At 37.7% G+C, this 17,660-nt stretch overlaps 1 protein-coding gene across 1 annotated transcript in view; it reads right to left on the bottom strand.

Moving 5' to 3' along the window:
• Positions 1-2,788: 2,788 nt before the first annotated feature.
• Positions 2,789-17,660, bottom strand: part of SEMA3E (semaphorin 3E) — a 263,371-nt gene continuing 248,499 nt past the window's right edge. Inside the window, exon 18 of the mRNA XM_023753779.1 lies at positions 2,789-3,082. Coding sequence (XP_023609547.1) covers positions 3,035-3,082 — 48 coding nt within the window. The 3' untranslated portion in view covers positions 2,789-3,034. The remainder of the gene's footprint in view (positions 3,083-17,660) is intronic.

Here is a 17,660-nt window from a genome sequence, read left to right as displayed (position 1 = left end):
CTCATTTATTCTTATCCTCATAGACATTTAGTACTGAGTTCTTATGTGCCAGACACTGTGCTAACTGCACAATATATAATATTGAACAGAAGCATAGGTAAAGGTTGACCTTGTCGGTGAAGATACCAGCCTAGAATGTAACTGCTCACCATAACGGCTTTTAAAGTTTAATTTCAGACTTTAGGTCTCTGAGTTTGCAAGACTGCCATGCAGGCCTCCCCCGAGCTTGTCAGGTCAGCATGTGGCCGCTTTCGTCCACAGAACCAAACCCCCTTCTAAAATTTAAGGAAAACCTTTAGAAAAGTTAAGAATTAGAAAACATAAATATGTAATTCTTTACATAGTTGTGATAATAAAAAATAGAATGAAAAGCAGGATAACATTTCTACAAACAATGAAAACACACCAAAAAACACACCCAGAACAGAACAAAAATGAGCAAAAGATATTAGGAAAATGATTTTAAAATTACAAGAGAAAAATGCACTAATAAGAATTTTTAAAGAAATTTTTAAAAATGAGTTGATAAAACTCAGGAAAGACAGACATTTAGAAAATTCAAACATTAACAATAAAGGTATAAGAAAAATAATAAGTAATGCTTTAAAAAAAGGTAAAAATGGAAAATTTTTAAATTAGAAAGGAATAAAGAACAAATTAAAAATAATAAAAAGTAATATATGTGTATGTGTGTGCAGTTGTGTATATATATGTATGGCCACACCCCCCACCCAGCAGAGCTTGACAGGGGACCTCAGGCCTCACTTCCCACCCTGGCGATGGGCTGGGGGACCTGATGCTGTGCCCCCGACCCAGTGCCAGGCTGGAGGACCTGAGGCTGCACCCCTCACCTGGAGGGGCTTGATGGGGGCGGGGCTGGCTGGGTCTCACCCAATGGGGGTGAAGCTGGATGGGTCTGGGTCTCCTTCGTTTTCTTGTGCAGGTGGTGGGTGGCGACTTGACTCTAGGTCCTGCTGCGTGCCTCAGACTCTGCCAGGAGGGAGATTTTAATATACATTTTACTGATTTTCTTTCATCTCAGACACTTTTATTTAGAGAAAGGGCAAATAGCAATATTAAAATATTTTCTCTAACTAATTCCCTTTTAATGTGCATGAATTTCGTGCACTGGGCCACAAAATTTTTTTGAAAATAAAAAGTAAAATAAAATAGAGAGGGAAATCAGCAAAAAATAAATAAATAAAATAAAAATAAAAGCAAAAAAAAAGAAAAAGAAAAACAAAGAATATCAAATTCAGGAATAATAGAAAACCTGAAGACAAAAACAAATGAAATAAAACCAAACTAATATTAAAAATTATAATTCAAGGAAACATTTCTGATTTTTAAAAAACTTTGAAACTACCTAATGAAAGAATGAACTGCATAGTTAAGAATATTGATTTAAAGTGAATGACAACAAGACAATGTATAAAATTACTGACATTAAAACATCTTTTAGGTTTGAAAGGATCTCTTTGCTCTTAAAAAAAAGAACATATGACTCATAAAGGAAATAAAATTAGCTTTTCATCACACTTCTTAACAGCAATTTTTTATGTGAGGAGAAATTGGAATAATGTACTTAAGATCCTAAGGAAAAGAAAATGTGGACAAAAAAGTTTATGTCTAGCAAAACTGACTTCTAATTATAAAGAGCACAGATAAAGTTTTATCATCATGCAAAACCTCAAGGAATATAATTTTCAAGAATCCTTCTGAGGCATTCACAAGAGAAAAATCTTCAGATAGTTAAAGCAACTAGAGAGTCATCTACATAAAAACTGGTGATGTGCATCAAACATGCAATTACTTGTAGAACTAAGACAAAATGAGTGCTAAAAAAAGGAGTATAGTAGAGGTTATATGATTGGGAAATTATAGCCAGAGTACAACTATTTTTAATGGCTAGAGAAAATGCAAGATCTTTTATTAAATGTAAAGTTTACATATTTTCAAGAAGCTTATTAATGATTGTATTATTAATACTGCCATTCTGAAATAGTTGTGTGTGTAATATGTTATAAAGCAATGAGCAGTTATAGGAAACTCTAATTCCTTTATCATATGTATCTTTGAAAACCAGAATTCCTGGTTTAATGAATGGAGATACATAAGAAATATTGAAGTTATATAAAAATCGTAAAGTCCTGAATTTGAATAAAAATATTAGTATAATTTCATGAGGTTTGTTATACATAATATTAATATAATACATATGTGTGTTTTGTACTCCCAGATTCCTATATTAGTCATTCAATCAAATATTAATATTGCTATGAAGGGATTTGCAGATGTAATTAAAGTCCCAAAGATATGGAGAGTATCCTGATTAGCTGACCTAGTCACATGAGCACTTTAAAAGCACAGAGTTTTCTTCTGCAGGTTGTAAAAGAGGTCAGAGATTTAAGCACCAGGGAGACATATCAAGTCATTAAGTGTATTCCTCAACACCCAGGAATTCCTGGTTTGATGAATGGAGATACATAAGAAATATTGACGTTATACAAAAATGGCTGGGTTGCACTTGGGTTAAAGATTCTTGGTCAAAGGAAAACAATAGCAGGCCAAGGATTCTGTCCTCATTGTGTTATTTCTTTAAGGGGGGACATCTCTTGAATTAGAATGGGAAATAAATGGAAATAAAGCAGTTTCTGCTAAGATCTGGATACTCAGGGGAGTGGGCTCTGAAAAAAAAAAAACCACCAATAATACCTTAAATTTTTATTTGTTCATTATACATCAATACATCAGGAAAAGAAAGTAAGCAATCAAACGAACAAAAACCCCACAAAGCACGAGGGAGATTTGGCGTGTCATTCCTGGCTTGAAGATGGAGAAGTGATTCTGTGGAAACAACAAGGCCTCCAGGACCTGAGAGTGACCACAAGCAAGAACAGGGGGACCTCAGTCCTACAGCTTGAAGGAACTAGTTCTGTTGACAGCGTAAATAAGCTTGAAAGCAGGTTCTTCCCTTGAGTCTCCAGATAAGAATGCAGCTCATCCAAGATTTTGATTTCAGTTTTTTAAGAATCTAAGCAGAAAACCCAGGCACGTAGAGCTGGACTTCTGAACTACAGAACTGTGAGAGAATAAACATGGATTTTATTTTAAGACTTGAAATTTGTGGTAATTTGTCACTCAGCAATTAGAAAACGAATGCAAGCTTGGAACATTTTGTTATACTAGATAGCAGGGAAGTCATTATACTGCTAGGGTCATGTCAAAAAGACGCAAGACCCTGTTTCAAGAAACCTCATTGACCAAAGATGGGACCAACTTGAGCTTTAATAAAAATAGTTATTGAAGTAGATAAATCTAGAAAATATGGCCATCATAATATAAAATAACTGGTTACACATGGAAGAAGATAAAAGTTTTATTTTGAAAACTGGTAAATAAAAGAGAAAACCTAGCATTTTTCTCCTCTCAGTATTTGAACTCTAAATAAAGAATAGATGAGGAAAGGAATCCTTTTATACAGGTTTCCCAGCTAGTAAGTAACAAAGAAACTATAGGATTAAAATATAACCATATTGCTACTTCTTAATGGATCTACACATTGAGCATTGACCTCTGCTATAATGAACGAGAGACAATCAGTGTTCCCGATGAAAGAATATACCACCATCTGTGGCCTTTCCAAATAGGAAGAATCTAAATCTATTCAAGTCTCCAGATCCAGCTGCCAATGATCAGAAAATACAAAGGACTTATCAATATGTTAAACTGCATGATGATTTTCTAATCTCTAAAACCTAGTCTATGGGAAATTCTAGTATCACTTAGATCAGTTTCTTTAGCAGTATAAATTGTAAGGAAATACAAGGGGTGGAGATTAAAAGAGAATAAAGAGCTTTATCAAGTAAATTTTCACCATGGACAACACTAAACTGTACTATTTAGGGAGACCCACTAGAGCAGCGGTTCTCAACCTGTGAGTCGCGACCCCTTTGGGGGTCGAACGACCCTTTCACAGGGGTCGCCTAAGACCATCGGAAAACACATATATAATTACATATTGTTTTTGTGATTAATCACTATGCTTTAATTATGTTCAATTTGTAACAATGAAATTGGGGGTCACCATAAACATGAGGAACTGTATTAAAGGGTCGTGGCATTAGGAAGGTTGAGAACCACTGCACTAGAGTGGAAAAAAAAATGTAAAAGAATGGAAGGAAGTGATAACTATACAAACCAGGCTAGAGGTTACTTTTGGAAGAAGCAAGTACTTAAAATTGTCCTGGCTTGCTGGCAAAATTTTATTTCTTGATCTGGTTGGTAACTACAAGGACATTTGCTTTATATATCATTAACTTACACACTCATTTAGTTGGTCATATTTTCTGTTATAGATGTTTTATTTTATAACAAAAGGTTGTTAAAGGACAGTGTGTCCCTAGCATTTGTTTCCTTTAAACCTGGGTATATGTGTTTTTATTATCACCATGGGTAGTAGCGTGTTTGGATTGTGTCATATCCCTTTAGATTATAAGTAAAGAAAATACTTGGTATGTCCTACATGCATCCAAATGTGCAATATTGTTAATTTTAGGTTTCTTGCTGATGCTGATATAATTGTAACTCACCTATCCTTTTCCATATTGCCGCATATATTCAACCTCCATTGGATATTTTGATGACTATGGAGTTTTTAAAAACAAGATGACATGTTATATTGCCTGTGTTTCCCTCCAGATTTTTCTGAGAAAAACAACCAAGACAACTTGGAACTGCTTCAACCCCATTGCTTTCCTCCATGATTGAGTTAGTTTTCTTAGTTGTGTCCAATCTAACTAACCAAATCCCCAGGATGGCTGCATTAAGGAGTGGGCATTCCCAGGTTCCTCTGCATATGTGCACCCACTTGGTCCAGCCTAGTACTGGCTTCCTGAAGGATTCTCCACCCTGACTGCTCCATGGTGATCTGAGATAAATACATTAAATACAGGTTAGATCATTTAAGTTGCTTTCAGTTGCAAATGCCACATTTTTTATTAAAAGTGGCTTAAACAATGGAAGTTTAATGTATGAAATAAGTAGTCCAGAGCAGATGGTTTTAGACCTGATTCACTGATGTTAGGCCATTGGCCCAGCTTCTCTTAACGTCATTTGGATGTCCATAAAAGCACCCTCATTTACACAAAACATTCAAGGGAGGAAGGAGTTAGGAGAAAAAAGGGTTCTCCTTAAGTATGTCTTTGTAACATGGAAGGAACTCTGCCGAAGAATTCTCCAATTCCCTCTTCAAAATCAGGCTGGAAGAACAGAAAATGAATCTCTGGCATTTTCAGTTTTTCAAAGGGAAGCGACTTCTGCCAGCAAGGAATTAAAGTGATTGGAAATAGTCTTTATAAAGCAACTCATGGAATCTGAGGCAACAGTTCTTTGTACAAAATACAGACCTTTAGTAGTCAAACTGTATGAATTGAGTAAAGAATTTTCTTCAGGGTAGAAACATAAAGGGAGCAAAATTTAAACAAATCAAAACATGCAGTGTGATGGATCTCTTGGTCTATAGACAGGGTGGGCAAAAGTAGGTTTACAGTTGTTTGTATGGAAAATAATAATTAATAAACAATAATACAAGAGTACACTCTGTGTTTCACATACTCACAACTGTAAACCTACTATTGTCACAGCCCGTACATTAGGATTTCTCAAACTTCATTGCCTAAAAATGCACCGGCACCTGTTAATTGTTCCTGTCTGAAAGCTACTGTGTTGGAGCTCAGTACAGAGTTGAACTCAGTCAAGGACAAGAACCTTAATTTTTTTTAAACGAATGTCTCAAGTTGCTGACATCCTCCAGAAGCATGCTTATTCCAACCCAGTAGCGTTCATGAGCCTCTGGCGTGGTCTTCCGGTGCTGTTGGAACTTGCCCATAATTAACCTGCCTTATCCCAGAGACTCGGCCATCCTTACGCAGCAAATCTCTGAAGTTGGCCACAGGCCCCTGAATGCATCTGGTCTAATGCCCTCCGGTTCAAAACAGAAATTGTCCACAGCCTCACTGTCTCACTAGTTTTAATTAATTAAAACTCCCCCGTCACCAGGAAGCCGCACGCTCAGCATGCCCGGTGACAGCACAACTTCCCAACACCCTCTTCCTTAGGAAAGCTAACTGACCGTATCGATAAATTATTTCCTGTCTTTGCTTGAAATGCCATGGTTTTATTTTTTTTTATCACTCTGCCTGACTAAGATGCCTTAAAGATCTCCATCTTCTATATTTAATATCATCAGGCATGAAATATAGCTGATTTTTGATATTCAAAGAATATGATCTTCTCATAATGTCCAAATAAAATTATACCATTGACTTACCAAGTGATTTGATAAGGATGCCAGAAATAAGTTCAATCGTTTTTCAGCGGCACACATCTTACCATCATGGTGACAGCATTCTCTCTAATATTTCTATTTCAGTGTTAGCTGTTTTTCCCTTTATGTCCACCCCTCTGAATCCTGATCATTGATTGCATATGCTAGTCATCCATTTGTCAACTGCTTGTAAATATAAATAAAGATAAATACTTTAATGCTCCACACTCTCTCCCAGAACACTACTCAGAAAGAAAATTTGATTTATTTTTATTATACGTGTAAACTCATAAACAAGAGTTTTTATGCATTCTAATGATTTATAATTCCACAATGCCCTGTGCTGATAACAGCACTTAGAGCACTACACTCTCTGTATTTCTCATCTTCTGTGATTAGTGCTAATCACTGTCAGGGCATCAGCTGCCATCTCCCACCTGTCTGCTTCAAGGACAGCACATTGCCTGCCACCCAAATATGCACTCGGCAAGTCTTTCCCTCTGTCTTCCACAATGCAAAGATTTTCCATATCATAGAACACTGTACTACAAATATTACCGAATCACTCTGTTTTAGCTGTACTCTGACTCAGACAAAGAAAGAGATATCATTTTATAGAATTAATCCAATATTAGAAGACCAAAAGTTTAATTTTTTCTGATTGATTTGAGTTGTTTCTGAATTATGCAGTTGGATTACTGTCCACAAACCAGTTCCCTAAGGTTAACTCAGTAATAAATCCCTAACTGCCAAAGTCAGGTGAGCTTTTAGTTTTGAAGTCTTAAGTTTATCATTATAGGATTTTCTTTTTTTTAATATTTTTTTATTATTATTAAATCTTTATTGTTCAGATTATTACATTTGTTCCTCTTTTTCCCCCCATAACTCCCTTCCTTCCAGTTCCCACCACACCCTCCGCCCTCACTCCCCACCCACTGTCCTCATCCATAGGTGCACGATTTTTGTCCAGTCTCTTCCCGCATCTCCCACACCCTTTCCCCCCCCCCCCCAAGAATAGTCAGTCCATTCCCTTTCTATGTCCCTGATTCTATTATAATCAACAGTTCATTCTGTTCATCAGATTATTTATTCACTTGATTCTTAGATTCACTTGTTGATAGATGCATATTTGTTGTTCATAATTTGTATCTTTACCTTTTTCTTCTTCTTCCTCTTCTTAAAGGATACCTTTCAGCATTTCATATAATACTGGTTTGGTGGTGATGAACTCCTTTAGCTTTTCCTTATCTGTGAAGCTCTTTATCTGACCTTCAATTCTGAATGATAGCTTTGCTGGATAAAGTAATCTTGGTTGTAGGTTCTTGGCATTCATCACTTTGAATATTTCTTGCCACTCCCTTCTGGCCTGCAAAGTTTCTGCTGAGAAATCAGCTAACAGTCGTATGGGTATTCCCTTGTAGGTAACTGAGTTTCTTTCTCTTGCTGCTTTTAAGATTCTCTCTTTGTCTTTTGCTCTTGGCATTTTAATTATGATGTGTCTTGGTGTGGTCCTCTTTGGATTCCTTTTGTTTGGGGTTCTCTGTGCTTCTTGGACCTGTAAGTCTATTTCTTTCACCAGGTGGGGAAAGTTTTCTGTCATTATTTCTTCAAATAGGTTTTCAATATCTTGCTCACTCTCATCTTCTGGCACCCCTATAATTCTGATGTTGGTGCGTTTGAAGCTGTCCCAGAGGCTCCTTACACTATCTTCGTATTTTTGGATTCTTTTTCATTTTGCTTTTCCGGTTGGGTGTTTTTTGCTTCTTCACATTTCAAATCTTTGACTTGATTCTTGCGCTCCTCTGGTCTGCTGTTGGGAGTCTGTATAATATTCTTTATTTCAGTCCGTGTATGCTTAATTTCTAGTTGGTTCTTTATCACAACATCGAGGGTCTCATCAGATTTCTTGTAGATCTCAATAAGTTTATCGGCGGCTTCTAGACAGTTCTTGAGGGACCTTAAAAGTGTGGTTTTGAACTCAATATCCTCCATTGACAATTTTGTCCTGTTTCTTTGTCTCCGCATTTTTTATGCTTTCTTGGTGCACCCCCTAGTGGTCTTTGTGCGCAGTGTTTTTGTAGTTAAGCCTTGATTGTTGTAGTTAATACTAGGGGGATTTGACCTCCAGGCTAACTGGCTGTGAGAATCAGCTGTGTCTGCAGTGGGAAAACTTCTGTCCTCTGGGGAGGTGCTAATCTAGCCTTTGCCTGAGGCTATCGGGCAAATGGCTCTGTTCAGGGCTTGGGCGGGGCGGGTTGCACGGGATCAACAGGGCAGGCGGAGGGAGCAGTTATGGCTGCTCTCAGTCCCATCCCCAGAGGCTCTGCCTCTCAGAGTCCCAGCATCCGCTGCAAACCTCGGAGAGAAAGCTGCCCTCGCGTTCCGACCGATGCCAGACAGTCCCGCTTCTCCCGCTTGAGTCTGGGTCCCTAGAGACTCACCCGGATCTGGAGCTCAGAGTCTGAGACCCCCTCCCGATTGAAAACGACAACCGCGCCCTCAGCCACCAGCCCGCTTCATGCGCACCTCCACACCTTTGTATTTTCCACACTGCGCCTCCTCTGAGTCTCGGTATGTTGTTCTCTTTCCTTCTAGTTAAAGAATTTCCCCTCAGCCAGCCTTCCTGTGGTTCTGGGTGATGTCCATTCCGTCTTTTAGTTGTATTTTTGAAGTGGTTGTGCAAGGCAGCAAACTTTGGTGTTTACCTATGCCGCCATCTTGGTTTCTCTCGGATTTTCTAAATATCATCTTTATATTTAAATTCAATATTCTCATTTGGCTGATGACCAAGACATGGAAGTATTGTTCAGCTATGAGAATGCTATTATTCTCTGTTAGAGCTTTTTAAATTCTGTCTGCCCCTAGTTATTTCATAGAACACTGATAGAAAGAGTGTGTGTGTGTGTGGGGGGGGGGGGGAGGAGGGAGGTTAAATTGTCAAATGTGTGAAACAAGTTTTGGTTAGGCCAAAACAAAATGCTTAAAAAACTGCAGGACTTAGCCTGTGGGTGTATATGAATAATATTCTAGTGTATAATATATCTGATTTGACCATAACTGTTTTGTTCTACTTAACTTCAAAAAATTATTTTCTGCTAGTTCAAAAATTGAAAAAAATTAATAATGACATGTGCTCTGAGATGACACAATGCTCCCTAGGCTGAAGCATAAGCAGGTTCTTCTCAGATGTGACACTTCGTGATTTCACAGAGCATGGTGATACCTTTCTGGGTTAGAGATGAAATGTTAATCAAAAGGTAACCAGGCCATGAAAATAAAGGGCCCTGGCTAGTGGTTAGACATCCTCCTATGCACTGAAAGGTTGCTGGTTGGGTTCCCAGTCAGGGCACATGCCTGGGTTGGGGGGCTCAATCCCCAGTAGGGGGCATGCATGAGGCAGCCTATCAATGTTTGTCTCTCACATTGATGTTTCTCTCTCTCTTCCTGTCTAAAAATCAATTTTTAAAAATCTTTAAAACAAAAATAAAATAAATAAAAAATGCTTAGTTTATATTACTCATTATTTTTACTTCCCAGAAGATTTTTATTTTATTTTATTTTATTTTTGAAATATATCTTTATTGATTTTAGAGAGGAAGGGAGAGGGAGAGAGAGAGATAGAAACATCAATGATGAGAGAAAATCATTGATTGGCTGCCTCCGGCACACCCCTACTGGGGATCGAGCCCGCAACCTGGGCATATACCCTTGGCCAGAATTGAACCTGGGACCCTTTAGTCTAAAGGCCAACACTCTATCCACTGAGCCAAACTGGCTAGGGCTCTCAGAAGATTTTTAAAACTGGGGGGAAAGGGGGACCCATAGATTTTTAAATGCAGCTACATAAACAGCAAGTACTTACCAATATATGTTATTTTTATTTCCTTTTCTCTCTCTCTTCTTTCTTTTGCTTTAAATAAAATTTTATATTCAAATAATGATTACAAAAAGATCAATAATAAAGAGGTATAAAATGAAAGAGTGAAAATATTCCTCTCACTCCCAATTACTCTTCCCTGATGAAAACATATATATTTAAATCTTTCCAGAGACACTTTTATATGTTCCTATAACTTTATTTTCTAAAAAAATATTATATATATATATTCTCTCTGTTACATAGTGATCTTAGTTGTCATTTTAGAATTAATGCTATCATATTTATACATTATTTAAACAAATTTAAAGAACAGTTTAATTCTAGAGTAAGCATAATTATAATGTTTTTAAGTCAAAAGTAACATGTCAAGGAGCTGTATGTCATGAAATTGTCATTGATATTCCCATTTTCCTTAGAAGGTGATAATCCCTTTTCTAACTTACTCTGAGTCATGGACAATTTTTAACAGGAGTGCTCACATTTATGAAAACTCCTTTATGATAGCTTAAAAATTAAAATCTGAACAATACACTCATTCTATTTCCATGTCAAAATTACCATTTTTCTGCCTCCTGTTCATCAGCTCTCTTTTGGAGCTAATAATATAAGAATATGTCAATTGATTGAGCCACTTCACAACTGAGAAGACTAAAGCCATTTTTATGTCAGTGAAACAGACCCAAGATATTCTTGGCTATCATACAAGGAATTTGGATTTCTACCAGACTGAAGGGCTAAAGTTTTCTTTCTTTTTAATACACAGTAAATGATTCAACAAGTGCAAGGTAGAGAGTAAGAGTTAAAGTTTCCACAATTTATTCATTAAAATTAAATTTGAATGTTTATATATGCATATGATATGTATATTATTTACAATGTAACCCAAAGTCTCAGAACAAAATGTGTAGGACATCTAGAGGACACTGGTTAGGATCAGACATGCGGATCGATTTTCATCTTGGAGCATCGTGACCATTTTCTTTGCCAGTTTTTAATGTGTGTTTGCCACCAGTTTCATTTCCTTGATCAATATGTCACAGTTTTAGTATCACTTTTCTAGAAAGGGCTGTATTCTAAAATTATCACCAGGCCAAGGACCAGGTGAAAGCAGAATTGCTTGAGCTGCAGAATTTGTCATCATGCCTATGTCTCATTGTAAGCTCTGTTAGGGAGCTTGCCCTCCTACCTACAGATCACTGCCTTTCTGCTACGTCTGACACAGATTTCAATAGAGGCATTTTCTCATGTTGAATTTTCTGAATATCCAGCAGATAATAACAGGCTGAAAATCATTAGAATCTATGTGTCGCTTCCCAAATCTGATTTTGTACTACTTCCAATTATGTTCAAGTGATGTGAGTCTCTATTAAAATTTTAATATGCTCCAAATAAAAAGCATAACAGTGGCAGTTTTCCTGGGAATGAGGGAGAGTCTGACACTGACATGTTAGAAAAAAGATGGATATGTATAAATCTAAATTTCACATTCCCCTGAAAGATGGAATAATTATAGTTTAAAGTATCTGACTTTTATGATATTTATTAGAGGTAAGGAAAAAAGCAAACATCATGTACTCACACTGCATAATGATGCCTCCCCCCTCCCCCCCAAAAAAATTAGCTTTCTGATGCAGTACATAGAATAAAACTAATTCATATCCAGAAAAATCGATATTCAATTCAAGAGCAGTGCCTCCATCTCAATAATAATGGAGAAAAACGACTGACCAGCTGCTTTAACTATACAACAAACATAAATTATGAACAATGCTCACAGGTAAGGTTTTAAATTCCACTGGTTTTATAAAGGTCAACTACAGTCTTGGAATAATTGGCCCTTCACTTTGAAGAACTTTAAACCATATAATTCTCAAAGGAAGAAAGTTTTGATGCCCCCAGTAAGATTATTTTTGAAAAAAGTATTGAGGAAAGAAAGGAGATGTAATACTTGTCACAGTGAGTTAAGAAGAATGTTAGGAGGCTTCCTACTTCTCTTCATTTAAAGTTTTGCTTAGAAAATATGACATCTGTTTTCAGCAGTCTGATTGACAAGATCTCCTGAAAAGCACCTTTAAAATAAAGGATAAAACACAGAGACCTGAAGAGAGTGTTAGCGGTGATAATGTATTTTATTTCTTACACTGGGTGGTGGGCTGGGGGATTGGTGTTTATTGTACTACTAGAGGCCCGGTGAACAAAAATTTGTGCACTCTGGGGGGTCCCTCAGCCTGGCCTTGCCCTCTCGCAGTCTGGGACTCCTTGGGGGATGACCACCTGCTGGTTTATGCCCGCTCCCTGGGGAATTGGGCCTAAGCTGGCAGTCAGACATCCCTCTGGCAGCCCGGGAGCCCTCGGGGGATGTCCACTTGCCAGCGGGGAGCAGGCCTAAGCTGCAGTCGGACATCCTTAGCACTGCTGAGGAGGCGGGAGAGGCTCCTACCACCACCACTGTACTGGTAGCCGTCAGCCTGGCTTGTGGCTGAGCAGAGCTCCCCCTGTGGGAGCGCACTGACCACCAGGGGGCATCTCCTGCATTGAGCATCTGCCCCCTGGTGGTCAGTGTGTGTCATAGTGACTAGTCATTCCCAGTCGTTCTGCTGTTAGGGTCAGTTTGCATATTACCCTTTTATTACATAGGATAGAGGCCTGGTGCATGGGTGGGGGCCGGCTGGTTTGCCCTGAAGGTGTCCCGAATTAGAGTAGGGTCCTGCTGGGGTGTCTGGCCAGCCTGGGTGAGGGGCTGATGGTTATTTGCAGGCTGGTAACACCCCCTTCAGGGTGGGGTTCCCACTGGGGTGCCTGGCCAGCCTGGGTGAGGGGCTGATGGCTATTTGCAGGCTGGTCAAGCCCCCCCCAGTGGGGACCCTCACCCCATGGAGGTTTGGCCAGCCTGGGTGAGGGGCTGATGGCTGTTTTCAGGCTGGCCACACCCCTTTTAGGGTGGGGGGTTCCCACTGGGGTGCCTGGCCAGTCTGGGTGAGGGGCTGAGGGTCATTTTCAGGCTGGCCAAGCCCCCTGGACACGGAAGCTCCCAGCCTCTCCTTTTTTTCTTATTCTGGGATTTATTTACCTTCTACAATTGAAACTTTGTTGCCTTCAGTGGAGCTCAGAGCTGGCTCCTGCTCGCTCCAGCTCCGTGGCCACGGCTGGCTGAGAGCAGGTATCTGGGGTTTATTTATCTTCTATAATTGAAACTTTGTTACTTTGAGTGGAGCTCAGAGCTGGACGGGAAGCTTGGCTTCCTCCATCACTGGAGAAACCAACCTTCCTGCTCGCTTCAGCTTCGTGGCTGCCGGCCGCCATCTTGGTTGGGTTAATTTGCATATAGTTGCTCTGATTGGCTGGTGGGCATGGCTTAAGGCGTAGCGAAGGTACAGTCAATTTGCATGTTTGTATTTTATTAGATTAGATTATGCTTTATTTCAAATAAGCATATGTTTACATGGATATGTGTATATCTTTCCTATATTTTTTGGTAAAATTTTTTTCATAAAGGAAAATATCAGAATATAAAATTTCGCTTATGTATCCTAATCATAGTTATTTATAAACAGCAATAAAAATATTGTGCATAGAAAGAAAAATCACAAAATAGTAATAGTGGGAATGTAGGTTATTGTTTTTCCTTTCCTTAAAAATTTTATGTAGTTGCAAATTTTTTATAGTGGATAACTTTTCATACAACTGTTATCTATTTCATTAATAGAAATAAAAACAAAATAAGAAAAAAACTTATGTCCATATAAAAATGAAAATGAAAACTATGTCTACACATAGTTTTTATATGCCACCCTTAATGGATTTCAGTCTGCCATATTCAAAAATATGTTGTGAATGCTTCTAGGGGACATTATTTAAAATCTAAAATACAGTCCAATAATAATAGTAACATTAGCTTTATACTGTGTATGTTGTGAGAAAAGTCATATGCTAGGTGGGCTCGGCTCCTCTGCCAGCCCTCGATCCCCCAGTTGCTCCTTGTGACCACTTCTGAGTTGTCTGGCTCTAGTTCTAAAATCTAGACTGATGATAAATCACTGGGGTTCAAAATGTTGTTCACTCAGCTTCTGGCTTTAAAGTGATGAGGCTCTTTCAGGCTGATCTTTAATGTGACATTTAAAAATAATGGCTCCTTGTTCTTCCTGTTGCTAGTGGATATTTTTTTGTTTTATAGCAATTCTCAGTGAAAAATACAGGCCTATTATGCAACTCTGTTTAACGGCTGGAAGTGCAGAGGCAGATTAAAATTCAATAAGCCTCAAGTTGTGCATCTACCTACAGTAATAACCTGACCAGTGTTCATAATAGAATTACAAGCCTAGTTACTTTTGAGGGCTTATCGAATGCAGGCATCATCTATTTTGGAGCTTCATTTCACAGTGTAGTGAGCCTGCCACCCAAACACCACTACAGCTCCTCATCTCCTCCAGCATCAAATACAGCAAGAAATGTGAATAAAAATATTAGATTGAGAAAGCATGGTGTTTAGACTGGTTTAGGTGGGTTAAGGAGCTCCGTCTCATTTTTGAATTCTTCAGTCTGCTGTGGCCAAAATTATTTCTTTATTCTTTTTTAAAAAATATGATTTTATTGATTTTAGAGAGAGAGGAAGGGAGGAGAGATAGAAATATCGATGCAAGGGAAACATGGATCCACTGCCCCCTGCATGCCCCCTACTGGAGATCGAGCCTGAAACCTGGGCATGTGCCTGGACCTGGAATCAAACCAGCTGCCTCTTGGTGCATGGGCTGACGCTCAATCCACTGGTCCACACCAGCTGGGCTATTCTTGAATTTTTATAGGCCAATGTGATTTTCATTAGGAAATAAAGACACGAAAGGCCTAATTCTATGAATTACTCTGAAAGCTTAAACACTTTGGAGAAATTCCTAATAAAACATAAAAGTAAAACTAGAAATGAAAAGAAAAATAAATAAATAAGAGTTAAAAAAAACTATTAAATGGTACTATTACTCAGATATATTATTTAAACCATGCAACAATGACTTATACAGTTTTTATGTACTAAGGTTTTGCTTGCCAATAGTGTCAAGCAGAAACATGAAAGAAAGAGAAGGGCATGAATATTGATAGTATCCTCCCTAATGTGATAGACTATCAATTTTAAAATGAACTACTTTCATAAAATAGAAATCTATGCATTCCTCAATAATATTATATATGCCCACAGTCGGCTTAAAAATAATAGAATATACAGTGATTTTATAATCTTAGTTTAATAGCATTTTCCTATGGGTTGCTGTCTTAGTTTTAAAAACAAAAATAAATCTAGAAAACAAGGAGAGTTATTTTTATTTATTTTAATCTTACAGATCCGTAGTCGGCAAACTGCGGCTCGTGAGCCACATGTGGCTCTTTGGCCCCTTGAGTGTGGCTCTTCCTAAGCCTTAGGAGTACCCTAATTAAGTTAATAACAATGTACCTACCTATATAGTTTAAGTTTAATAAATTTGGCTCTCAAAAGAAATTTCAATCGTACTGTTGATATTTGGCTCTGTTGACTAATGAGTTTGCCGACCACTGTTATAGATGATTTGTAGACTAGAATAGACTTGGAAAGACAAACTACTGATTTATTGAAGTGACATTAGTGCAGATAAAACACTGTCTTTTCTAACTTTTCTGCTTCACAGCCGATTAATGACCAGGATGGTCAGCTATGGAATACAGTGTAGTTGCACAGACACATGACAGATGAAGATTGTTTGTGTAGTGTGCAGTTCTCTTTTATAGATTTTTGTATCCTTTGAGCTAGAGAATAATTTCAAGTCCATTGACTAAAAATCACAGGTATCATACCTGTAGCTTAAAAAAGAAAAGATTCTTGACTTACTGTAGCAAGAGATGGCACATCACAGGAACTGGACAATAGCGTGTCTCTTAGAGAGTTTGGACATGTGTAGATTATTCTAAGCAGGGATAAGGGGAATTTTACATTGAGTGCTGTCAAGAATTGGGAGTAATTCAGTATCTTATTTAGGTTTATTAGGTGGGAAAATGAAGAAGAACTGGGGATATTGTTGGTAAAAAGGCAGCAATTACTCAGAAGAAAGGATGGTTAGTCATTTTGTATCTGGGATGTAGCCTCAGACTTGTCTTTCAAAACCATGTGTTCCGTTGTTCTTGCCCCATCCTCTCAGAATCATTATCGATAGTCTCTTAGGAATAGCATAATCTCAACAATCAGCACATTACAAACAACACATTTTTATCAGAGCACTTGTCCATATCCCCCATGACTCACAAGAATGTATCACAAAAAATACTAACCATTGCAGGCTATGTAACTGGTATTGGGAAAGAGAAAAGAGGTAAAATGTTTTTTTAATATTAAAGTAAGCCCTCTATCAACTATAGTTGCACCAAACTATATGAAAGAGTTCAAATATATTTTCTAACTCCATTTTGCTGACTTTAAGAAAATCATTTACTTGTCATTTAGTCATACTGCACTGGATTGAAATAAAGTTAAAGAACCAAAGACACATACATGTTTAGTATATTAATAATATATTACTTATTGAAATAATAGCGGTAACATGCATTTCTATGTTGTCCTAAGTACTTTACCCATGTCAATATGTTCTAAACATTTTACACATATTAATCCACCTAATACTCACAGACAGCTTTTTTTTGTTTGTTTTTTCCAACGAGAGGCTAAGTCACCTGCAAGATCACACAGCTAAGTGACTAACAGGCTATTCAGACTGAAGTTGTCTATCTCCAGAGTCCTTACTTGTAGAGGTTACAGAAAAATGAAGTTCACAGTACAAAAGTCATAAAGGTACTCACGTCTAATGTCTGGGTTTCTGTCTTTGTGATTCATTTCTAGTGATGAGTACCGTGCGGAAGTAATAAAGTCTGCCTTACTTTTTCGAGCACAGAGAAATCTCCAACCATTTGCTCAGACTCAGCTTCAACAAAACGTCTTTAAGTCTGTGAATCAAACAACAGTTTCTTCTATATATTCATAGTCACAGAGTTGGGAAATTTTTTTGTAGCTCTTCAGGAACTTGGAAGGTACAGGATATAACTCAAGTGAAACAGTGGACTTATGTATTTATCCTAACAGTTCTCTCCACAGTCTTTTCTAGTCATTCAATTTTATTTCATTCTTTGAAGAGAATTTCATAGATTTTTATTATAATTGCATTTTCTTTAAGACAATTTGAATTCCAAATGACAATATAATCTATGATAATCCTAGTAGACATTTAATTGTTCTTTCTTTCTTTCTCATAAAATAACCCAATATATTAAAATATAAGGAAAATAGGCATAATATGGTTCTTTCCATAATGAGTGTTTCCTGAGCACCTAACATGTGATTCAGAACTTGTAGATTCAGGAGAGTCACCAAAGTCCACTCAACCCTTATATTCTCACACTTTGGGTTTGGAGAGAGAAAGAGGAGGAAACAGATGGAGG

The sequence above is a fragment of the Myotis lucifugus genome, unplaced genomic scaffold (genome assembly GCF_000147115.1).
Source record: "Myotis lucifugus unplaced genomic scaffold, Myoluc2.0 scaffold_51, whole genome shotgun sequence".
Lineage (NCBI taxonomy): Eukaryota > Metazoa > Chordata > Mammalia > Chiroptera > Vespertilionidae > Myotis > Myotis lucifugus.
The sequence above is the reverse complement of the archived record's forward strand: the minus strand, read 5'-3'. Positions and strand labels throughout refer to the sequence as shown.